General features: G+C 38.2%; 1 protein-coding gene across 1 annotated transcript in view; it reads right to left on the bottom strand.

Annotated features, from left to right (window-relative positions):
- Window positions 1-26,799, bottom strand: part of LOC119735327 (Down syndrome cell adhesion molecule-like protein 1 homolog) — a 67,899-nt gene that overhangs the window by 24,185 nt on the left and 16,915 nt on the right. The window contains exons 10-20 of the mRNA XM_038209025.1: window positions 22,247-22,270; window positions 19,687-19,959; window positions 19,096-19,242; window positions 18,450-18,501; window positions 16,560-16,618; window positions 11,175-11,267; window positions 9,006-9,068; window positions 8,492-8,554; window positions 7,045-7,119; window positions 2,468-2,536; window positions 424-486 (exon numbers count right to left, since the gene is read on the bottom strand). Of these exons, the coding sequence (XP_038064953.1) occupies window positions 424-486; window positions 2,468-2,536; window positions 7,045-7,119; window positions 8,492-8,554; window positions 9,006-9,068; window positions 11,175-11,267; window positions 16,560-16,618; window positions 18,450-18,501; window positions 19,096-19,242; window positions 19,687-19,959; window positions 22,247-22,270 (981 nt within the window). The remainder of the gene's footprint in view (window positions 1-423; window positions 487-2,467; window positions 2,537-7,044; window positions 7,120-8,491; window positions 8,555-9,005; window positions 9,069-11,174; window positions 11,268-16,559; window positions 16,619-18,449; window positions 18,502-19,095; window positions 19,243-19,686; window positions 19,960-22,246; window positions 22,271-26,799) is intronic.

The raw sequence follows: 26,799 nt of genomic DNA, 5'->3' as shown, positions 1-26,799 counted from the left end.
AAACGCATGGAGTGATGACATCAGCGACATCCACTGGATGCTGGCATAAGACATGTACATGTAAGAGAACACTACATGTACAAATGTATGTATTGTCTGAACACTTAACTGGTTATTGGCTATATTATTGCCCATTGTAAATTTACACCACATGAAAAAACAGGACTGAAGCTTGAACAAACTGTAAAATACAGAAAGCAGGGAGGAACGATGTGACCACTAGACAAATGAATGGACAAACAAACAAACAAAAGGGTACGACAAACATGAAAAGTCTCAGGTTTTTTAAGTGAGGTTTTCAAGTGACTGATGGAAAAAACATTGGACATGTTGGAAGACAGAAAATGATGACAGAAGAACCAAGGAAGATACTGAAAGCAGAAGACAAGTATGACAGGTTAAGATGGGTTATGATTAGCCGACCTCCACTGTCCACGGTGTATCTCTTGACAGGAATGAGTCCTTTAGTGTCTGCTTCCAATCCATCTAAGGTTAATTAAACACAAAAAATCATTTCCTCTCAGTGCTTGGGGGCAATCAATTCTGCCAAACAATATATGGTAAAAAGCCGCAGATTTGTAATTAAAAAACACATTCTTTAGGCCAACAAAAAAAAGTCTACGGTTTCTGGTATGCGCGCGCGTCACCGTAGCCATGCGCATCGGCAAAATGAAAAAGTTTTTTTTTCAATGAAAGATGATGTCTCAAAACTGCCAAACTCACTGGTTTGACTGGAATCCTGCTGCTGCACAATTTTAACGTGTTTTTAGATTGGGTTATGGTCGAGAATAAGCTTTATGTGGCCTCTCTGGACTCCCATATATTTGCACTAAGTTTAGTCGGGCACCATTTGCAGTCATCAGCACACATATGAAGCAAAAAAATCAGGTAAAAAAAAAAAAAAGCCGCGTCGCCGCACCACTTTTTGGGCAAGCTCCATACCAGAAACCGGAGACTTTTTTTTTTGGCCTTAGCGATGTACATTTTGCATTTTAGAAGAAACTTGAGGTAAATAAGAAGTTAGTGTTATCTATGATTAAAAATGAAGCTGAGCAAAAAAATTAGCTTTTTCAAGTTTATGTTCTGAAACAATAAGCCAAAAGACACTTAAATAACATGGCTTTTGGCTGGTAATTTGCTGAGAAATTATTTTCTGTCTAAGCATTAACACATTTTTGACTTCAGTGTCCTAGCTCATGAACTAAAAATAATGGCAAAACTGTCTATTATTTTTTTTTTTTTTTGCAGATATTGGTTTAGCATTATGGTGTTAAAGGCCTGCAGCAAAAACAAAAACAACTTAATAATAATATGATTGTTATCTTGTAAATGAAGGGCAGCCAAGGATGAACAAAAACTGGGGGTGAACTTTGACCTCAACATAGTCAATACACATTTTAGGTCCATTCTCAATAACTTTTTTAAATTTTACAAGTTCTAGTCAGTGAAAGTTTTTTTCTGTGAAATTTACAACATACAAGAAAATCCGGTTGTGGACTGCTTTCCAACTTTCAAAGTGGAAGTGAAAGTGAAAAATTAGAGAACAGGAAAACTGTAATATGACGCCACTTCCTCATACCGGTGGCTCTACATGGAATGCCAGCTTATTTATAAAATTGAAAAGTCCTTGACTGAGTACAGTGTACCTTTGTAACATACACGTAACCTGCGGTTAGCAGCAAGCAACAGTGTTGACAAGGCACTGATGCATTTCAAGTAATTGAGTTTTAAAAACATCCATTGAACCAATTTGTAACACTGAACATGCACATTCATGCATAACATTTTGATCCAAAGAGACTTACAAATGTCCATGCAATCCATGCACTACGCTCACATTCAGCAACAGGCAACACACATAACAAGCCACTGACCCAACAAAACTTGATCACGTCATAATATTAGCCAAAATGGTATTTCGTTCTAACACGACTAAATAGTTCAGGTCAAAGGTCATTCCAAGTGACACAGTTCGCTGCTTACCTTGCAATGTGTTAAATGTGGCACTTTAAAATCAATTGCAGAAAATGCCACCAAGAACCAATTCCACTGAATATATGTCTTTGTTGTCTTGGTGATCGCTGTTTGTTTATCCTGAACACTGCTAAAAATGATTTTCTGAAATATCTTAATATAAGAAAATGAATATTGTTTCCAGAAAATATTTCTTGTCTCACTCCCTAGAAATATTTCTAGGGAATGAGACAAGCAAGGTTTTCTCGAAATAAGATGTTTTTCTACATGAGTGTAATTTAAGAATTTTTATTTTTTAAATTTTTTAGCAATGAATGACCTTTGACCTGCTATATTTAATGCATACAGTGTTTGAACACCAAATTGGCATATTAGAAAAAAATTGTCCATGAATGCCACAATGTCATAATCAAAAACTCTACCAATCAAATGTCATACAATTGGCCCAATTATTCCCAAATTTGACTGTCTGCATTGTGATATACATGCACACCTTCTTCTGTTGGTTCAGCATCAGGCTCTTCATTTTTTTCTGGCTTCTTTTTAGGAATTTCTTCATCTACTGCAGCAAAATAGGATTCAATGTGTTGGTTAGTTCAGACTACATGCAGGTGCTGTTAAGAGATTGGTGACATGGCCAGAGATTTCTTGGGGGCTGTTACAGGGGTCGGCGGAGCTGGGGGGGGGGGGGGGAGAGAGACGAACAATCAGGTTGGGAGTTGCGTACAGTTGTATACATTATGGGTGGACCCAGGGTACATTCCCTACCCTCCCCTCTGTGTGAGCTGGGTTCTAATCTCACCCAGGCTGCCCTGTGGATTGGGTTTTCTATCCCAGCCAGATTCAATGGGTGCCCAGGGTTACATGCCCCACATTCCACCTCTGTGAGCTGGGTTCCAATCTCACCCAGGCTGCCCTGTGGATTGGGTTTTCTATCCCAGCCAGATGCAATTGGCGCCCAGGGTTACATGCCCCACCTTCTATGTGAGCTGGGTTCCAATCTCACCCAGGCTACCCTGTGGATTGGGTTTTCTAGCCCAGCCAGATGCAATGGGTGCCCAGGGTTACATTCCCCACCTTCTATGTGAGCTGGGTTCCAATCTCACCCAGGCTGCTCTGTGGATTGGGTTTTCTAGCCCAGCCAGATGCAATGGGTGCCCAGGGTTACGTGCCCCACCTTCTATGTGAGCTGGGTTCTAATCTCACCCAGGCTGCCCTGTGGATTGGGTTTTCTATCCCAGCCAGATGCAATGGGTGCCCACCCCTAATACTGAACAATTGTTTTAGCGTCTTCTCCCGATATACCTGTACTAGGTTTCTTCAGGCATCTGAGACATGTGGAGTGCCATGGCCTCATGGTCTAGGGCACTGATTTTGTGGTCTGCAGGTAATTCTGCGGGTTGTGGGTTCGAGTCCAGCCTGTGGCTATGGTGCTTATGTCCTTGGGCAAGGCACTTTGTCCCCACCCAGGAGTAAATGGGGACCTGTGAGTGCAGAGATGGTTATTGTGATTGATTGTAGCTGTTTTGTGCCGAAATGGCAGCATTCAGCTGCATACTCCCCAGGGAGCTGAGATTGTCTTTGGAATGTTTCATTGGCTCAATGAGCAGGGTAATAATGATGTGAACACTTTGATCTTAGTTAAAAGTGCTATATAAGAACCAATTATCATCATTATTATTTGTGCCTTTTTGAAGAATCTTTGGGTTCAGTAAATATATCATATAAAAAGTGAAATTTCTTCTTCTTTTTTTGGGGGGGGGGGGAGGGGTAGGAATAGGGGTAGAAAGGTTCAGTGAATTTCAAAATCTAAATCTGGCCATGTCACCAGAAATGTGCTTTCACATTAAAATAAAAATTTGCTTCAGCACTTCACAAGTGCTCATAAAATAAAAATCTATGCAAGTAATTATAAGTTAGTTAACATCAATCATCATTCTGTGAGCATGTAAACAAATGCAAAACAGTTCACATGGATGAACACTCAGGCTTAAATTTTACGGAGCTGCTAAACAATACGATATCACTGGGCAAATTTACTTGGCAAGTGCAGCTGACATCAGCTGAGAAAACAACCATAAGCAATTCCAGCATTATGTAATGTCTGTGACAGAGCTTTGAAGACCTCAATTGATGAATAAACCTGAAAATGCATTGTTCAAATCTTGTACGTCCATTATCTGGTAATGGTTAAGGAAACTAGGAGTTTTGGATCATATTTCATTCCTTAGTTATCAATTTTTAATTGGCTCTGTCCACAACATCACAATCCCTTTTATAATGTTGGTATTGCCCAATAATCAATTCATATGACTTTTGTTTGTGGTAAGCAAAAATTGTCCATATTCAGTAAATTTGTCTGTTTAGCAACTCCATAAAACTGTCGTCTCATCCGATGAGAGGTGTAGAAATAACTAGATAAGAATGTTAACATCTTGGAAAATGCTTGAAAACTTGTGGAATGTTTAGCAGTAAGTCTTATCCACAAAAACACGGAAAATACACGAATTAAAAAAAAAACAGTAGAAAGAACTATGACAGACAGATAAAAAATATGCACATACATGTATGACGAAACAGAAACGCGACAAATACAGACATGAAAGCTACATACACAGACAGATAAGGACTGCATGACAAATATGAATAAAATGATAATTATATGTCACGCTAGATCATTTGACTTTATGTATGTGGTAAACCGACACATCAAGTTTCGTGTTGATTTACATGTACAGTTAACCATGTTGATACATGAACTGAAGGCCTGACAGAAAAGAAAACATAATAACTGAAAAAGGAAACTCAGAGTGCTGTGGGAAAGAAAGACTGTTGATAAGAAAGACTGTAGAGAGAACAGATGCTCATCAAACAGCTGTCAAATAAAACAATAAGATGTTCATGAGGTGTTCAAGTGGTTTTGCAGTGCAATTCAGCTGGGCTGGAGTCCATAATTAAGATGAATACATGGCCTGAAAAATGAAGGATTTCATAAATCATAATGAAGAAAGGCTGAGTAGTGGTAAAATATGAGGGGCAGATCCAGGAAGGATAAAAGAGGGGGATATTACGATGTAGATATACATGAAGCTGGCTGCACTTCCTGTACATGTAGCTGCTTATATATTTCTATTGTTTATATTTCTATAATTTACACTGATACACTTTTATATAATTTCATACATGTACAGAAGCAACTTTGGTAAGTGTTTTTTTTTTGGGGGGGGGAGCAAAAGACAGCTATTCTGTTATCCTTCCTGGGTCCTTTCCCACTATTTTTTATTTTAAAAGCCTTTGAGATTGATAATGTAAACATGCTGAAACTATAGCAGCTGCTTTAATCACATGATGCATCTGTGAAGACAATCATGTTCAGTTCAGGAAGAAAAAGTGAAAATGAGAAATTGGTGATCTCAGGGCTCATGCCATTCTCATGAGAAAGAAAAACCAAAAGAAACTTTTGCAAGGACTTCTGGCAAATCAATTTTGTGTATTTTATTTTTAGATTTTTAAAAACATTTTAACAATTTTTTTCTCTTCTTCAAATACACCAGTAAGACTTTTTCTTAAATACTGTTCCGAAGCAAGCATTTGAAAATGTCTCCCAAAATTCTCTAAAATGTATATGTACAACAAATGATTGACACCTTCCAGGTCATAGAAAAAACAAAATTCTTAAGTTTTTTTTTTCTCAGATATCATGACAGGAGCCCTGTACACAAGACAGTGATACATGTAGATGTAGGCTGCTGATTCAGAGGAATGCTGCTTTTCATAAAACAAAAATCTTAAATTAAATTGCTGCTATTCAAGTTGCTGACTTACATACAGTTGTATGTATAATGGTAAATAGAAAAATAGAAAAATTTTCAAATTAAAATTTAAGCCAAAGGCTTCAGAACTCGCTTTTTGGGGTGAGGATGAAAAAGGTCCTCATTGTCATTCAATGGTTTAGCACTATGGTCCTCTGCTTGGCTGGTTTTTTTTTTAATTTGTATTCAGATCATGCAGAACTGTATAGACTGATCCTCTACAACAGCAGTGCGACACTGGGATACTTTCAGGATCAGTGTGTAATACACTATGTGATGGTCCTTGATAGTCTGCGATGGTACTGGTACATGTTTGTTGATATTATATTCATGTAATGGCCGGCGATATGCTGTGAAGATATTCTATGGTGGTCTGTGATAGTGTGTGATAGTATACAAATATTGAATGCTTCGAGTGGTGTAGTAAAACTAGCCTCTCGAGGTGATCCATGGGCATTTTATTTTCCCGAGGCGAAGCCGAGGAAAAATAGAATGGTCCATGGATCACCGAGGGAGGCTAGTTTTACTTCACCACGAGATAAAGCATTCAATATTTGTTTTATAACACTTCACCCACAGATTCTGCTTGATTTTAATATTTTAAATTATTTAAACCTGAACACAGTTGAAATAAACGTCAATATCAATACAAAATTGGTGGAAAATGTATTTCTCTCTTCCAAACTACCCCTTCACGAAATGTTTGAACCCAACTCTGCGGCGCGCTCTCTTTGGAACAATACGCGTTATGCCTTTCGCGCAACGCGCACACCAGGAATACATTTGCACACAAATACCGCGCCGTGGATATAGTACTTTGGTTGCTAATGGTATAGTACTTTGGTTGCTACGGGTATAGCACTCTTGGCCGTGCACAGAAAGATAGCAAAAATAGAAAGTATCATGTGACTCTCGGCCAATCAAGACACAGAATCTGTGGGTGAGGTGTTATAATCTGTGATGATCTTTGATAGGGTGTGATATTCCATGATGATCAGTGATGGTCTGTGACAGTCTGTGATAATCTTTGATAGGGTGTGATATTCCATGATGATCAGTGATGATCTGTGATAGTCTGTGATAATCTTTGATAGGGTGTGATATTCCATGATGATCAGTGATGGTCTGTGATTGTCTGTGATAATCTTTGATAGGGTGTGATATTCCATGATGATCAGTGATGATCTGTGATAGTCTGTGACAGTGTTTAGGAACAGCCTATGATGACTCAATGCGGTTGTGATGATGTAAATCAGACCTTCAGTCTTGCTCGGTGCTTGGTATTTCTTGACGGCTTTGGGCTTCGGTCGAGTGACTGGTGGCTTGGAATCTCCTTCAATAAAAGCAAAGCGACTGTTATTTACAAAATGAAAAAATACCCCCCGAAAAACTACAAATTATTTACAAATGCTATGATTTATCTTTTTAAATCAAACAATATGAATTCTACCAAAAAGCTATCACCATTACAGTGCCTTACATAAAATTCATTTTAAATGGGAGACAAACCAGTAAGTTAATGCTATAATAGAATTCCAACTTTGGAATTTTATTGCATTAAAACATGTTACATAATATATTACATACATGACTGTACAGCAGTAACTCACACGTACATGTATAACATGTAGTTGTTTGTACTGGCCAATAGCTTATAAATTGAACTTGCAAAGTACTATTTGTACATTATTCATATTGCCCGGACAGAAATGAAAGTGTTAAGTGACACTACGATCAAGAGTAATAAATACGGGAAATAAAAGTGAAACTTGTTATTTAATGTCTCAATGCAAAGATCATGAAGATAAACAAAAAACTGAACAAAACCAAAAAAACCCTATTCCGATCACACACATGACACAATGTCAATGTGTGCTATTTTTTTTTATGTTTAGCTTTGAACTGAAAGTAAAAGAAGAAACTGTTCAAAATCCCCGACTTTTCTGGATTGATTTTCAATTACACAATGTCAAATGTCTGCCCATACAAGCTTTCGGTTAGTTTTTTTGTTGTTAAGCTTTAAATTGAAAGCAAAATTGGAAGAGCAAGCTCCTCCTCCATGTGTTCAGAAATCCCCCCTCCTCCCCCACAGCTCCTGGATTTTGAAACACACTATCAGACTACATGTATGTCACTCTACATGTAAGTAACAAAATATTCTTTGTCAGTTTTGTAGCTCAATGAAGTGAAGTAAAAACATGATCAATCTTGTAATGAGATCATAAGTTTGCAAAATCAGAACTCTCTTAGCAAGTGTGTTAGTAATCTCACTCGCAGTCTCTGCAGATGGGGAAGGTTTCTCAGAAATGCTTTCTGGTTTCTCTTTGACTGTGTAAAAGCAATACCATGGTTAATTCTAAGATCTGTTGTGAAGACTAGGCTATTGAAAGTTTAGGCTTGTTGGGTTTTCATGCTGTTTCATCAAGATACATTAAAGATATAGATTGTTGTGGGACACTTCCATGTTTTAACTCAAGAAGAAACTGTCAGTGCCATTGACTTAGTCTGATGGGCTATCATGCATGGTCACATGAACTAACAGTCATGATCTAATTGGTCGAATTACACTATTTGATTTACATGTAAAAGCTGATAAGGATACATTTTTGGGTCATATCTTGCCCAAAAACGAAATCAACTCTTAAAAACTACCGTAAATTTAAAAGCAGAGATTAGTAAATTGTTAAATGTTAATTGCAGCAGACCTTTGTTAGTAGCCTCATCTCCAGTCGTTTTGGATGGAGATGATTTGACCATCTCATCTTGGACTGTGTAAAAGGCATGTAAAAACTAGTTAATTCTAAGAGAAGCTATGAAGACCAGGCTATCAAAAGTGTGGGCTTGTTAGTTTAATGCTGCTTCATCATACATTTGAAGACTGAGATTGTCATTGGCTTCTTACATATGTGCATGTAACTCAAACAGAACATGTCTTTGTAATAAATTAAAGATCCTCAATACAGCATTTGCATAAGCTCCGCCCACCTCTGGTTCATTTCTCACAGTGCCAGTGACTTAGTTTGACCGAGCTGTATGGTCACATGACCAAAAGTCATGATCTCATTAGTCAAAGTGCAGTACTTGATTTACACGTACAAATGTAAACACTGTGAGGGTACACTGATGGGTCACATTTAGCAAAGAATAAAAGTTGATTAAAATACAAAGTAAACAAAACAAAGAAAGAGATAAGAAGTTATTAGTGTTAATGCAGCAGACCTTTGTTAGTAGGCTCATCTCCAGCCGTTTTGGGTGCAGCAGATTTCATTATCTCATCTTCAACTGTGTAATAATAATCATACATGTAATTACTATAAGATAAGAATTACATGCAACCTATGTCAGGCTTCAATGCACAGAATCTAAAGCCATTTTTAGGGACTGAAACCACACAATCGTGATTAAAATAGTTCGAGCACATGTAACACTTGATGACATCAAGCTAATTCCCCCACTACAAATTTTTTGTGTGTTTTACTTCAGGACTAAAATATGAAGTTGATTTTGGTCATGTTGGATTTTCCTTTTTTTGTTTTGTTTTTAATTATATTTAATTCCGTTATTCCTTTTATTTTGCCAAGAGGTGGGGGGGGGGGGGGGTGTGCGAGGAAACTTGGGTGGAATAACACAACATTATTAAAGAAAAAAATAAATAAATAAAATGTATAAACTGCCAATTGTTCTTTAAATGAGCTCCATGGACGGACAACAATGGTTTTTCGTACTGGTTCAAGCGTATACAAATGTACATGTCTAGAGTGAAATACGCATTACTACTTTTTTTCTGATGTGCACAAAGCAACAGTGTCTATGCGTGATCATAGGACGTCTCAGCAAAGCGTCAAAATATCTCTCCCAGAACATTGTCTCCCCAACTCTCCCTTTCCTGCCGATGAGGGCGCCATATATAGAGACTGCCTTTTTGCTGCAAAGCAGTGATAAAGCTGATGACACATGTACCTGTACATGTAGTTCAGGTTTTGATATTTGCTAAATGATGAGCAGATCCCTTACAGTCAACAAAAGCCTGAGTGGATTTATCATCCACTTGTCAATACTGAGCAGTCCTTCTAACACAGTATCAGGTACAGGTGTTTCCCGGACTTTGCCTTAATTGGTTTGTACTTTGAAGCTTTAATCACTGGGCGGGGTTGAAAATAGGTTAATGTACAAAATGTACAATGTTCACCACTTCAGATTCCAAACTGTATTACTGGTATGTTCAAAAATAAAATAGTATCATGGGTGGTCGTAAACTTGTTTTATCTCGCGTCTTCCAAAGTACAGAATTATTACATAAAAACAAGTTTGACTTTTTTTGTGCATGTTTTTTTTAACCTAGGTTATTCTATCTAGGTTATGCAGAGCTCACTGGTTGTTATGCACAACCCCGGATTTGCGTCATCATGATAATGTGCATGTTTGTTGTTTGTTCTGATACAGATATGGAATATTTTTGTCCCTGTCTTTTCCCTGGGTTTCCCCCCGTATATTTGTCTAGGGTTTTCTCCCCCATAAATTGAGCATTTTTTCATTATCTTCAGAGCTACAGGTTCCTCAAGCCTTGGAGCTGAGGTGCCATGGGTGCTTTTAAGAGAACGGTTCCATTACAGAAAATAAATGAAACAAAAAAATCAACGAGTTGCAGCCCCCCAAAAATAAATTTAAAAAAATATGGCTGAAAAAAAAATACCTAGATTCTTGATCACTAGCACGACTAATGTGTCAAAAATTACCAATCTGTACTGATGAATGTGTCAATATATAAATGGAATTATGAATTGGGTAGTTTGGCTGACGTGTGGTGGTGGGTGGGTGGGGCACAGCGTAGCAGGGGAGGCATATGAGGACAGTGTATCAGAATGGTATTGATCAAAGCACTCTAAATTATAAGGTTACTAAGTAGGTATTTTCAGCGATGAAAACAAGATATTTTTTTCAAATGAAATTTTAATTTTGGGGGGGGGGGGGAGGTAATAAAGGTATGTGGCAGAAACCTATTTTTCTATCTGAAATAGAAAATACTCTTTGATCTGTAAAAGCTGATGCAGTATAGGTACACATACGGTACACTTTAATATTGTTTTCATTGTGTAGGGCCTACATGGGTGAGGTGGAGGGGGGTGGGTGGTACATGTACATAGTGCAAAGCTGTATTTTTGCCCACAAAAAAATTAAGAGTTTTCATGGTATCAGTGCAAACCATCCAAACTTTACCTCCCAGGATATCTTTTTTCCCCCCTAATATAGTTCATATTTCACTAGGAACAGAAATGAGGACAATGATGTGTTGGCACAAAGGTCCACTTTCCATGAAATTACTATGATAAGTCTGGCAGGATGTGTGTGACTGGATATAGGAGCAGCGATTGACTGTTTTTCCCTGACCTGTTTTTTGAGGGAGAGATGTTTCCCTCTTGGGGGGTACGGGGTATGCAACTTTTCTTTTGTTTTCCATGTGCATGTAACCGTCGTCGCTTTCTGCATGAGTATAACCAAAAGCAATTTCTACATTTTAACAAAAATTCTACAGCTGCATTAGGCCAAAAAAAAAAAGTCTCCGGTTTCTGGTATGCGCGCGCGTCGCCGTAGCCATGCGCGTCGGTAAAATGAAAAAGTTTTTTTTTCAATGAAAGATGATGTCTCAAAACCGCCAAACTCACTGGTTTGACTGGAATCCTGCTGCTGCACAATTTTAACGTGTTTTTAGGTGGGGTTATGGTCGAGAATAAGCTTTATGTGGCCTCTCTGGACTCCCATATATTTGCACTAAGTTTAGTCGGGCACCATTTGCAGTCATCAGCCGACATTTGAAGCAAAAAAAATCAGTAAAAAAAGCCGCGTTGCCGCACCACTTTTTGGGCAAGCTCCATACCAGAAACCAGAGACTTTTTTTGTTGGCCTTATGGTCACTCTCTCGTAATATACTTTGTTCTTAATACTAGCTCACATATCAATTCAATATTATTTGCTTTTGCGACCAACATGTTTATTTACACTGTATACTCGATGTTGTCTGAGGGCTTGAGAAAAAAAATTCACCAGCTTGTTCAGGTTGGACTTGAACCCACAACCACCTACTTAAAAGTGCAGGTGTCTTGCTAGGGTTGGCTGGCTAGTTCAAATCTGACTTACACGTATTACGAATACCACAATCATTATCATTTGTACGATGGAATTATGAGCCAGAATCAAAGCAAATTTGGACTCTTTAAGAAGTCTTTTAATTTTATACAGATTCTAACCCTCTCATCATGTGACCTGTCACTTTTGTAATTACCAGTACATGTTACGGTCACTTTGGCATGCGCATTTACAGTCGGTCAGTATTTCATGGAGTCTAACTTTCACACTACACCTGCCTCAGTGAACTTGGTTGTCATGGTGAGACCCCCGCACTAGTAAGCAGGAGGTCATGGCAGGGTTCTCCCCACGTACAAACGTGCGTATCGGCCCGATACGCTGGAATTGTGGCCCGATACGCCGATAAAAATGCCGATCACATTTTTCAGCCCCCGATACGCACAATATAATTTATTACACAAGCCATTAAAATGCACAACATTATCGTTTCATACGCCATTATTTCATCTTGACATTCAAAATCTTGACAAAAATCCCGTATTTCTGATGCTGCATGTGTGATCAAAATGCACACGATGACGGGTCTTTCGCGACGACCGCCAGCACCCAGCTATATATTAGCGCATTCAGCATGGTACACTGGTTCCCTTCGCGTGCTAACAGTATCAATGCTATGATGAAGGACCGGAACCAGTGACTACTGCCTTGTACGTGCATACATGATGATTTCGGCCGAAGTTGAATCGTAAAACACCAAACAAACATCGATGGAGAAAGAGAATTTCTGCAAATTAATTCACAGAACGTGATCTCTATTTTCTGTGTATGTATTTTCCATTAAAATGACGAGATTGCAAAGCTCGAACGTATGGCGAAACATCGTACGCGTAGCATGCTTCTTAGAAGCAGTGGTGCAAAATTTTCAGCCACATGGGATGGGCCGTACACAGTTCAGTAATGCACACTGATGCTGCGCTGTGTCGGTGAGCACAGCGCGATGTACAGCCGGCCAGACTGAATGTTGACGGCGCCAGGGGCCATGATGTACGTTAAACATATTGTGGAATCAACTACCTCAAATATATTTTTAATTAGGTGAGGCAAGTTTTAATCACTTTTGATGGTCAGTCTTGATAATTTTCGTGGTGCAAAGGAAAATAATCCAGACACAAAACTACATGATTCCTTGTTCAATATGCTCCATTCAATGAAATGTTTTTATTCCTCCATGATTCAATCAGCAGCCCAAAAAATTGGCGAAATAATTTTTCCGACTTACCGACGCTATTTTGAAAGGCATGTAATCGGAAGCAAAAGTGATATTTTTCTTCACCTTAATTTCTTAATTTGAAACTTGCTTGTTAATATAATTCATACTTTCTAGATCAGGAAGTTTTAACACAGGTTTTGAAATGTTGATTTTTTTGTTTAAGTTAAAAATTTTGATATATTTTTTTCTTTAATTACAAAAAATATCACATGCTCTCCTTTAAATTTTAAGGGAAAATCTTCCTCAAAGACTCCCCAGATTTGCTCTAAAATGCACCAGAGAGCCTCTAAAGTTCAAAATTTTTCGGGGCCCTTAAGCGGGCCCCGAACCCCACGCCATGGCTTCGCAGGTTGGTGAATCACAAAAAAACTTCCCCCACAGGTTTGAAAAAATCCTGGGGAGAACCCTGCATGGGTTCGAGTCCCATCCAAGCAATCTAGTGACATTATTCTGACAAGCCCTCGGAAAACATTGAGTATACGGTGTTAAATTTACGTCAGTGCAGGCAAAAACTCAAGTTAAATTTACATCCCCCTGACATGCCTGATGTAAAAACAAAATTACAAAAAAAGTTGTCTTGACCACGTCTGGACCATATGGTTAAACAAAACATATCTCATGAGTGCTAAAAGAAATGTTGAAAAAAAGATCACTTCTCTCTTTTTATTATTATTTTTTCTCACATCTACGCATTTGTCATGTTTGTAAACAGAAAAGAAACAAAACTCTTTGGCTGAAAGCATTTAAATCTTGCAGACCTTCCTCACGCAAGGACCTATATCCAGTAAAAGAGATGCCAGTTTCCTTCTCTGTGATAAATGTTTCCTCATCATCTATAGGACGGAAATGAACAAAAACTAGGCTAAACTATAAAACAGGAATACAGTCAAAATGTACATGTACCGTGGTGATATCCATGTACATGTACATAAGGTCTTCATTTAGTCAAAATGTTAGATCTACATAACCTCTGTTTATAGACCTTTCTTTCACTTGTAAACAATGTCTGCCATTTTTTAATGAGCTGCAACAAGGCACAAACATTATTATCCGTGACAAGCTCTAGTTTACAATCCCACTGTTTGGATAGACATTGCAAAAGAAATTTTGATGGATATACTGCTGTGTACAGAAGTTACGGTTTAAATGAGTTATAAAAATAACATTGAAAAATATTAAGAAAGATCAGGCATCTGATCTGCAGAAAAAAGTGAAACATACTACATGTTAACATGGTTAATATACATATGCATGAATGAACTGAATATACATGTAGTTTTATTGGTGACTGTCCATAGTTGGCCAAAACTATGGCTATTACATAGCAAAAGACAGGTTAGGGGGATGAGTTCTAACAATGAAAAAAGTTGGTGAAAGATCATGCATCTGAGAAATCTGTAAACAAAAAAAGCAAAACATAATCATTAGATAGAGTACATTTGCAGCTGAGTCCTACATCATTTCATGCTCTTACATGCCTGATGTTGGAAGAGTTGGTTACCAAATTAAAGACACACTGTACGGATGAAGTACATCCCCACTGCACGTGATTCAAAGGTGGTTAGAGAGTAAAATAACAGAGAGGCAGTCAAGTCTAGATCTGTGTCTAAGGCTAAAACAGTGAAAGGCCTTGAAATCAACTTCATTTAAAACCAAGTCTATTTTGCGTATGAGCAAGGGTTGAAATCAATCTCAACTTGAGAGTACAGTATTTCATATCCTTGTCCTAGACAAGTTCATCACAAGTCAATCAGTCACATGTTAGGCATTTTCAAATGAACTGAAGGCCGTCAAGGCCGGTTCATACTCGGTGTCAAAGCGAATGTGTATTTTGTGACGTGAATTTTGTGACAAGTTTTAGCACTGAAATTGTTTTAAAAATGAACCCCTCAAAAATTGAACCTTTTTGAAGCAAATGTTTTGTGGCGTCAAATTCGCTGTACTTCTTTGCTTATGCTTAGAGTACAAACCAGCCATAACTTGTGACTCAGCTTGTGATTTACTTGTGATTTACTTGTGACCGGACAGATGATGGACTTTTGAAGGATAAAGCTGGCCTCATGTCGACCTACGATTTGCCTGCACCATGACGGAACCATCCTTGGTCGAGGCGTTTCTCAATGTTGTCCATTAAAAAACATAAGCACTAGCCATGCACCAGCTATGCACTGTAGAAGGAATGTTTGTTCTTTGCCATCTGATTTGCATATTGTAATCTGCTTTGCATATTGTAGTTTCAGAAGGTCGCTGTATGGGCTTCCTACAGTGCACCGCGCAGCGAGTGTTTTTGTTTTTAGCAGTGAGATACCATCACTGATCATGGACACTATTGACGAACGGCTTGACCAATGAGTTCCCTCGCGGGGAAAGCAAATCACAGGTCGACCTAAGGCCAGCCTCAGACTACAACCCTTTCTCATCAGTTTTTCCAGCTTCTACTTCTTGCTGTTTCTACCTGAGACACAGACCCACACTTGACTACAAGACTCTACATGTAAGAACAGAGGATGCAATGTAGCTGAGGACCAGACCTGTTACGTCAGCATTCTTCTTGGGTCTGAAGACCAAAGGTCCTGTGGCTTTCTTGTCTTTGTTTACTTGGGCATAAGTTGCTGAAATACAAATATTTATGGGGAAACATATGGGTACACAAAACTAACAATCTTGAGCAAAATGAGGGTGACTGCAACTATCAGCAGACAATGAAACATTGAAGAAGTCGGGGGAAAACCTGAAAGCCTCAACTGAGTTTGCGCAAAATGAAACCTGATGTACATGTTGTAAAGAGGCATCTACATGAGCATACATTTCAGTTTTGGTATTGATTACTAATCATTCAATCATCTGATGACTAAAATCAACTGACAACTATTCATGTGCAATTTCAGGAAGAAAATTCTTATCCTGAAACTTGGAAATTTGAAGGAAATGGCATTTCACAAACATTTTTTTTCTTCTGCCGAAACAGGAAGTTGCGTTTATTTTTGTAAAAACCACATGAATGTTGACAAACTGCAATACAACTGTGTTCACCAGGAAACCAAGCTGCATAAACAGAAACTGATACCTCTTTACAACAATCTTCTAGTGGTTTTCAAAACCACAAACCAAGGTGATCACAATTCCAATTAAGGCCTTGGGTATTGGCAAAACGTTTCCAAAGAAACACTTGATCCTGTCATGGCACAGTTCTTCCTTGTCATTAATCAACATGTCCAATCTAAAACAAAATTGAAGTAATGATTGAAGAAGAAAGATCAACATAAAACTCAAGCCAACAAAACGTTAACAGCTCAACAAGGAAAGACATCTAAGTACAGAAAGACAAACAACACTTATTTGCATTAATCCAGAAGTTTTGAATATTGAAGTTCAGAAAGAAGTGGTTTTTCAGGGGATTTTTTTGGTAGAGGACTCACCGTTGTTCTGCAGGGCTTCATTTGTTATGCCATTGTTCTCCTCTGGCTGTGCATCATGGCTGAAAAGATGGGGAAAAATAAGAATGTAAATCAAGTAACCTGAGGAATAAAAGGTACACATGTAAGAGGGACTCCATGTGTATCTCATTCAGGGGCAGCCATTTTGTTAACATTGTTTATAAGGTGGCACCAGGCTGGCGTGAGTCACGCTCAGGTAATAGGAACGCACTCCGGGCTCCCACGACCAATAGAGTTACCAAAATGCATGTGCTTTCTCTTCAAGCATGGGTGCGGCATGAGCAGGAATGCCGTTTCACCTCAAAAAATGACTTTTCATTTTGTTTGCCAGATTAGTCTATAGCAAGTCAAAATCTGTTGATTTATTTCATAAGCTCACTTTATCAAACTAGTGAGTCTCATGTGACCCGCCTGGGCGCCCCTTTGCATTTCCTCATCACACTTTTTTTTCCAGCTTATTTCTTGTGTATGTTTTGACATATGAATTATCAAGTTTGCAATTTAAGGTTGGGTAAGAATGTTAACTTGTTAAACTAACCAATCAAAAGAAAAGACATATTTACATTCTGAAGTGACAATTAGTAATGGAGAAAAAATGTATTACATATTTTGTCTTTACATATCACCGACAGTTGTACTGCAATTATACTCCGTATTTATAAGTATCTTGAACTTCTAATTTTTGTTTGGATTTAATTATGAACAGGACCAAAACAGAATGTTTTCTACTACAATTACGGAGAAAACATTATAAACATACATGTACATAAACTGGCAGGTAATTATGATTTCAGTTAATGAGATATTAGAATTGTCTATGTACAAATGTATGTCATTCCTTGACGTTATTAAGTTCCGAGGTAAAACAAATTTTCTCTGAGACAGAGGCATGTCACTGGAAAGTGGAAAAAAAGACGTACATATTTTTTAGGACAAAAATGGCACTGATTTGCATTATATTGACAAATTATAAATTCCTTACACTAATGTTTTAAGAAGGTGTCAATTTCATTATTTTTAAACAAAGTACAATTTGGTTAGTGATGTGAATAAACAGGACATAACCAAATAAAAAAAAAAAACCTTTCCTGGTTCATTTCAATGCCAATTGTGTAAACAAAGCAACAATCAACAGACGACATAAAACACATTAAATAACTTTCAGTTTCACTTAGGAAACCACAAATGAGCGATTGGGCAGGAATTTGGCAGATTTGGATTTGGCCAAGGAAATTACGCTCACAAACAAGGAAAAGCAAGTTCAGGCATTGCCAGTGTTACTTGTGCAAGTACATGTACGTCATCTTTTGGGGGTTTTCCAAGTCACAGACCCACTTTAATGTTAGTAACTTCCTGAATTCCGAGCAAAACAAAAAAAGCTGAATTTTCAAAGGCCTTCAATTCATTGTATAAGTTACAATGGTATGATCATTGATGCTTGTCTTTCAAGAGAATATCTATTTATTGAAGGCAAGAATAATTGGCTCAAGGAGGTGGGGGATGAGGTGTGTGACATCTCTCTAGTAGACAATTTTTTTATGAGAAGAACTGTACACACATAATGGTCCTAGCTGGGAATTGAACCTGGGCCACATTGGTGAGAGGCAATTGCTTTAGCCACCAATGCCACCATCATGTATATTTGGTAGCCACAACACCCCAATCAAATTTCAAACTTGACAAATAACAGCAGTCTGTGGGTTCTAATGTACACATACATGACATACATGCAAACCAAAACTTGTGAACATTAACTACTCACAAGCTCTCAGCTAGCACAGAGTATACAGTGCTCATGTAAATAATTAACACATAATTAACACAATGTCCAAAACTTTCCCCACGTAGTGAAATTGATTATAATTAACCGACCTTTGCTCTTGCAGTTCAACATCTTGAATATCATTGGCACGGCTGAAGGAATCTATTCGAAATAGTAAAAGAGAAAAGTGCAAGTACCCGTTTAAAAGAAATACTGTCAAATGAGTTTTTCATTAGCACATGCAACAGTCCACTTAAAAATATTTTTCCAAAATATGTGTGTCCCCCCCCCCCCTTCCGCCTTGACAGAAAATTCTACATTTTCAAATTTGGTCATATTTGCTCAGACCCAACCAATGGGTTATTTGAAACCTGATCTGCATTTCTAGCTACATTTCAGAATGCCTCGAGGCCTTTGACCCTAACCTTTTAGGCCCCTTTTTTCTGTCAGCCCCATGAAAACAGGGTAAAGTTGCCACGGTGGTGGAGGTCTCTATCAACAAGATGAATCAAATCCAGTTTCGGCAATATTGGCAGCGCGACCCAGGAAATTCCGTGCACACCTCACGTGCATGCATTAGCTTGAATGCAGCGCGCGTGAGGTACATGTATGCTCGGAAGTTCCTGGGTAGCGCTGCCAATATTGCCAAGACTGGATTTGATTCATCTTGTTTTTGTCGCTTTTTACATGTATGTAAAAAGCGACAAAAACAGCGATTCATCTCCTTTTACAAAATGTCCATGCAGCTTTACTAACCTTCCTTGCCACTTCTTTTCTTGGGTGAGGTCCTGACCAAGTAGACAACCAGAACAACGATGATAGCGACGAGTACAACGCCTCCTACTGTCGCTCCAACGATGAGGCCAACATCAGGTCCAGAGGAAGTTGGATCAGGTGGTGTTGCTATTAATGGGAAAAATACATCAAATTCCTAAAAATACAAGTGGTGTCAACGAGTAACTGCAACATTGTTGACTGCAACTTGGACTTAATAGTATGCATTATTTAACTACATGAACATGTGTACCGGTACGTGTTAACGTTCAGAAGGCTCACTCACAGATTCTTACATACATGTACATGTAACTGGTATGGAAAGTTTCCATCAGTAAGCTGGGCTAAATTAAAAGGATCTGCTTTACAAAAAATTCTTAGCACATGTAGACACATGTACCGGTAGGTTCAGTAAAATCTGCTCAACAGGGCATTCATTAAATGTGTTGTCCATGCGTTATTTTGGTTAAGGTTTACTAATCACACTGTTTCCCCCCCCCCCCCCCCCCCCCCGGTGTTAATTAGCTCCTGAAACTGGCACAAGCGCTTCCAAAGACAGATTGTAATAGTTACCTTCATCGGCTTCTGCTGGTTGACTACACAAACCACCAATGCAATGTCTGGAGCGGACAGCTTCAATGTCCCCTACAGCTCGTCTTCTTCGCTTCTGTGATGACGCACACCATTCAGAAAGGGTCACTGTCTGATCAGACTCAATGCAATCCCCACACTCCTGCCAAGTGTCGTTGCCTTGGTATCGGACTTCCAGCTGGATGCATCCATTCCCCTCCTTCAACCCTTCGACTTTAACTGTATCTTCATCCTTGTTAAACTCTACAGTGATCCCTGAGGAATGGATGTTAAAAAAAAAATCATGAATAATTTTCACAGAAACAGAACCCGCATGTTGCCTTTATGACATGTATGAAAAGATCCTTCAAAGTGGCCCATAAACACAAGCAGCAATATTAAAGGGGAAATACAACATTTGCAAACATAAAAAAATAAAACTACCAAATCATTTTGAAATACCTTGCTGGACTGTTAGTGAATGACAGTGTAATAGTTTAGTCGGAAAAGGGGGGTATCGTGCACCCTCGGAAATCAATTTCTAATCAACGTTTCTAGGTCAGAAAAAATGCGTAGAAAAGGATTTGCTATGTTAAAAACTTCAAAAAATGTCCCACGTATTGTTTTTATGCAAATTAGTGCCGCCATTACCGAAAAATCTATTTTTAATTATATCTCAGCCAATTTTGCAGATAACTGAACGAACTAGGTGTCTAAACCCATGTTTTCAAGGTCAGAGATCACAATAAAACTATTCTGGAAGTGACCACATGTGTCTGTGGCATAGGAATATGCAAATTAGTGCCGCAATTACCAGAACATCATGTTTTTGGCATATCTCGGCCAATATTGCACATAACTACACCAGTAAGGTTGAGGGTCAGGTATCATTAGAAGACCATTCACGAAGTAACTATGTGTGTCCTTGGCAGGTAAATATGTAAATTCTAAAGTGTCGATTTATCGGAAATTTGATTTTTAGCCAATATCTCAGCCAATATTGCAGCTAATGTTGACAGAAGGGTTTTTGATAAGCAATAATGATCAAAGTTTATTTTAAGCCATCATATTTAAAATAAACTGTACTATTGGCTGAATTGGAATATAATATTGGCTGAAAATCATTTTTTTGATAAACCAGCAAATTAGAAATTACAGATTTTCATGCCAAAGACATACATAGTTACTTCGTGAATGGTCTTCTAATGATACCTGACCCTCAAACCGTGGGTTTAGACACCTTACTTGTGTAGTTAAATGCAATATTGGCCGAGATATTGGCTAAAAATCAAATATTTGATAAACCAACACTTTATAATTTACATATTTTCATGCCAAAGACACACATAGTTACTTCGTGAATGGTCTTCTAATGATACTTGACCATCAAAACATGGGTTTAGACACCTGTTGTAGTTATGTGGTATATTGGCCGAGATATGACAAAAACATGATGTTCCGGTATTAGCGGCACTAATTTGCATATTCCTATGCCACAGACACATGTGGTGACTTCCAAAATAGTTTTATTGTGATCTCTGACCTTGAAAACATGGGTTTAGACACCTAGTTCGTTCAGTTATCTGCAATATTGGCTGAGATATAATTAAAAATAGATTTTTTCGGTAATGGTAGCACTAATTTGCATAAAAACAATACGTGGGACATTTTTTGAATTTTTTAACATAGCAAATCGTTTTCTACGCATTTTTTTCTGACCTAGGCACATTGATTAGAAATTGATTTCCGAGGGTGCACGATACCCCTTTTCCGACTATCGATTACAAACCTATGAACGGGTACGAGCCAGCTAGACTGGTTCCCTGACCTTACAATTCCCCAATGTATGTAAACTGCTCTGTTTCTTCTTATATGGAGTCAGTCAGGGAACCAGACTACAGGAAAAATGATCGTTTTTCTTGGTTTTTATAACATTTTCGAACCCAAAACCTCAAAAAAGTCAGTGTAACTATATTTGCTATATATTTCCAACCCCCCAGTTCCATCCATTTCTGAAAATTACAGCAAAAGCAAATGATGTTTATTCCCTTTAACAAAAGACACTTTACGTAAACATGCCCTGGTTATCCCATGAGCACGAGTGGAACGCAGAATATAATGTAGTGTGTCTGCGTCCCACATACATTTGTACCACGAGGCAGAAGCCCAATGGTATGTGGTAAACAAACGCCTCACATTTTTTTCTGTGTTCCACGAGCGCAAGTTGGATATCAAATTTTCTTCAAGCAAACTTGACGCACAGTAAAGATGGAACATGCACGCTCTAAACAATCTTTTCAGCGGTTCTTCTATTGTGTGTGCAGTGGGAATGTGCATCTTAGAAAAACGTGATAATTATAAGCGGAGTGCGGTATGAACTGTGGTACAATGTATGGGATAACGTAGCACAGTTTGTTTGCTACGGATCACAATTGAGGATTCAATTTTGCTTGAAGATAATTTTATTACCCATGACCTACATTCTTGTCACAACTTTTTGAGATGTTTCTGTAAGCGAAAAGATAATTGAAAAAATCCATGTGGATACTCAAATTGAACATACCTGAGTCTGGGCTTGGTGCTGCAGCTGCAAGTAATACGAAGAGAGTACATGTAATATTGATTAACAACTATTAGGGCAGAATAAGAAGCCATTTGAATGACAGAAAAAATCAGTTTGACTGTAAAATGGTGGAACTAGGTGCAGAGTAAGATGTGGGACAGGCCGGGGTGCTGTCGTTTGGAAACCAGTTTTGCAATCATATGGTTCTCTATCATGTTAACTATTCTTGTTTGTGCTACCGGTTTTAATGATAATTTGTATGTGTTTAACTCTCCTATAGTTAGACCACTCAAAACACCTCAAAATCTGGGTGTTGGCAAATTGGAGGAAAAAAAAGTGGACCTTTTAAAATCCTCCAGAATTTATTGTTACAGCACTACCACACCTTGGTTCAATTTTGACAGATCAGATTTATTCCATACAATGTACACGTACCGGTAGGTTTTGTCCAGAATATAATATCCATTTGTATACCCACAATTATTTTCTCTTTCCCAGACTTTATTTGTCCTACTGCAGCTGGCTCCCAAATAAAGAAGAAATGTACATAAAAATAAATCCCTTACATGACTTTATATTCTGTACTATCTCATTTTTATTTTCACCATGGGCCTGTGATGATCTGGAGGAGGGGGGGGGGGGGGCTAGTAGTAGCACATTACATTTAATCCCTCATCCCTTACAGTACTTTTGCCGAGGGGTAGCAGAGGGTATTTGCCATGGACCGAATCAACCCCCCATCCTCCTACATGTAAGTTAAAAACAAAAAAAATCATGAAATTGTCTCATATACGGTAGGAGTAAAGAGATATAGATAGAGAAGCATTTTCATTGTATACATACATGTACATGTACATTCTACCTCCATGATGTATTTAATGACCTCAGCATCAACCGGTACATGTACATGTACATTTATGTCAACTGTACTGTGCATTACGGAAGCTTGAATTGCCTTCCGCGATACCGCGTTACCGTGATAATTTATCACAGAAATCCTGAATTCAAAGATAAATCCTTCCTCGATACCCCGTTACTGAGATAATTTATCACAGAAATCCGGAATTTAAAAATAATTCCTTCTGTGATACCGCGTTACCGTGATAATTTATCACAAAAATCTGGAATTCAGAGATACCTTTACCTCGATACCGTGTTACCGTGATAATTTATCGCCGAAATCCGGAATTCAGAGATACATGTACCTATTCCTCGATACCGCGTTACCGTGATAATTTAAGGCAAATCGGTAACGAGGAAGGAATTATCATTGAATTCTGTGATGATTATCGCGGTAACGTGATATCAAGGAAGGAATTGTCTTTGAATTACGGATTTCTGTGATAAATTATTGCGGTAACGCGGTATCGAGGAAGGAATTATTTCTGAATTCCGGATTTCTGTGATAAGTTATCGCGGTAACGCAGTATTGCGGAAGGATTTATCTCTGAATTCAGGATTTCTGTGATAATTATCACGGTAACGCGGTATCGAGGAATACGTATCTTCAATTCTGGATTTCTGTGATAAATTATCACGGTAACGCGGTATCGAGAAAAAGGTATCTTTGAATTCCGGATTTCGGTGATAAGTTATCGCGGTAACGCGGTATCGAGGAATGATTTATCTTTGAATTCCGGATTTCTGTGATAAATTATCATGGTAACGCGGTATCGCGGAAGGATTTATCTTTGAATTCTGGATTTCTGTGATAAATTATCACGGTAACGCGGTATCAAGGTATCGAGGAAGGATTTATCTTTGAATTCTGGATTTCTGTGATAAATTATCACGGTAACGCGATATCGAGGAAGGATTTATCTTTGAATTCCGGATTTCTGTGATAAATTATCACGGTAATGCGGTATCGAGGAAGGATTTATCGTTGAATTCCAGATTTCTGTGATAAATTATCACGGTAACGCGGTACCATGGAAGGCAAATCAAGCTTCTGTAGTGCATGGATACACTTGCACCATCCTTAATAAACAGCGCCACCATATGCCTACAGTATCGTGGACTCTGACCCCTGCCTCACCCAAACTAAAATTTGGGACGCTGGAAAAAATTCAGGTTTTTTCCCATCATCATCCCCAGTCAGCAGCACACATCTCAACTGATGAATACCTTTTCTTTCCTGGTTCATTAATCACATGAAGTGAACAATGTTTGACAGCTTGCAATTGTTTGTTCACTCTGCTTCTTAGATTTCAAATGCCAGGGAATTTCCCACAAAATACCAAGTTTTTGTACCTTTCCTTTTGAATTTCAGTAGACCGAAGGTAAGTATTGTGCTCGTACTTTGGACCCTGGAGTTAAAACTTGACAATACGGCCATGACATAATTACACCTTGTTACGGTACCTGAGCAGGTAATGTTGTTTGTTAATTATATCTTACGTTCAATTTCGAACTAGAAATTGAAACGATGGATCTTTAAAATTAGACTGCAATTTTTTTTTTTAAAAGGGGGAAAAACACACACACACAAATGAAAAATAATACAACAGTTTGATTTTTTAAATGTTAGAAATCCAAACACACCAGATGTTTGATTTCAATGGCCTTAATCAAAGTACAAGTTCAACAAATGAGGAACTACCGCGGTACCGGTACATGTTCACATAATGGTTCCCACGGTGAAGTTGCACAATAGTAAAATGATCAACAAAAGCCAGCCTTGACAGCCTGTGGCATTGTATGGGTTTCTTTTTATAGGCCTGGCTGAAAATGTTTATCGTTTCCTGTTTCCTCTTGTGGCAAGCAGGGGTATTGCCATGATGCCTTTTTGGACATGTGAAATCACAATTTGCTGGGTCATCCTTTGAGTTGATGCATGAACCATAGAGGGAGACATTTTGGCATACCCATATGAATTATGAAGGCTGATTGAAGGCACTTCTTTGTGGCGTACATGACAATCTACATGCCCATGTACATTTACCATTAGTACATTCAGTGTTTTACAATTAACACATGTACACCGTACATGTACTTGTACAAGTAGTTTTTAAGGAATGCAACATTACCTTGCTTTACAACAGCCTTGCTTTTCTTCCATTAAAAATATCAAAACTGAAGGGGAAAATGGCCATTTGAAATTTTCGCACTATTACAAATATTGAATTGTCGCATAAAATTGTCCAAAGACAGAATAGGCCAGCATGTTTAGTACACAAATTTACCTGAAAGGCCCATTTTAAAATCAAAGTTTTTTTGGAGAAACGAAAAATTTTTTTGCTGGATGGGAGGTCATGATCCAGGAAAGAAATGTCCCAAAAAATAGTCTGCACTTGACAAGAAACCAAAGTTCATATGGGTTATCAGACAATGAGCATGGCAAGGCAAATATAAAAGGGGATTTTTATGCCATTACTCAGCTCTACCAGACAACAAAAGGTGTTTACTACTTATTTTTTTACAAAGTTATTTCCGCGTTATTGCTAGACCATGATTTACAGAAAACTGCATTACACAGCAGGTTTCAAAACTTTTGAGAACAAGTCAGGGTTTTGCCAGTGTTTATTTTGTCAAGTATTTCCTTGTTGGATCATGTACAGTATCTTGCATGTTTAGAAGTAGTGAATTTTCCAGATGGTGAAGAAATCTGCCAAAAATAGTTAAGGATTTGAAGATAAAAAAAAAGCATTAAGTGTTCCGCTAACTTTGCTTAATGATGTTCGTAGGCTATTTGTCTGTGCTCTTCAACAAATATATATTTTTCTCTTGACACATTTCTCCCGTCAACAACATTTTTTACAAGGTATTGAAAAAAAAGAAGTTTTTCCCCTTTCCTTTATATCTTTAACCCTCTGAAACAAAAGCCCTTCATTTTTGGTTGCCTAAGTTGTGCACACGCACATTTGCACTGCCGACATCACAGTCCCTTCATCATCAATCCTAATGGGCTCCGTGCGCAACAGGGGAGGGTGCTTTTTTACCACTTTTGAAAGCCCCGATAACGAGACACACCACATGTGTGCATACTCATTCGCGCGCATATAGTGGAAGTACGCACAATTGGTTTTTTATTCTAAATGTGCTCAAAGCGTTGACTACATGTGTATGTGTCAGATCAATTGTCTCTCCCAATGGTTTCCCTCCGCTCTCCCTTTAATGCCATGCAGTGAGGGGTTACGTACTGTACATGTGCACGGAGCCCTAGAGTCTAGAGGGTAGAGAACCATTCTACCCCGTATGTACCGGTACATGTCAGGATCCAAAAATTCAAAATGTGTAAATATTCCCGTAAACCTGGACAATTTTATTTTGGGGGGGGGGGGGGGAAGCATTGGCTCAATCAACAGTAAATAACTGTTGTATTGCTACAAAAAGTCATTTTAAAACAACAACCATTTTCAAGTTGAAACTTGAAAATAGCATGGTAAGTACATTTGAATAGCTTGTGTGTTTTGTATGCATTTACCGGTACAACTTACATGTACATGTACATTTCAAGTATGTAATACACTCTGCTGATTGTAAAAATGGGTAATTACCTTAAATTTATTGCCCAATTTATTCTGCAGTCTGATTAGACACGTTTTTGATTT

The sequence above is a fragment of the Patiria miniata genome, unplaced genomic scaffold (assembly GCF_015706575.1).
Source record: "Patiria miniata isolate m_02_andy unplaced genomic scaffold, ASM1570657v1 HiC_scaffold_29, whole genome shotgun sequence".
Lineage (NCBI taxonomy): Eukaryota > Metazoa > Echinodermata > Asteroidea > Valvatida > Asterinidae > Patiria > Patiria miniata.
Note: the sequence above shows the minus strand (reverse complement) of the source record. Positions and strands in the feature narration are given on the sequence as shown.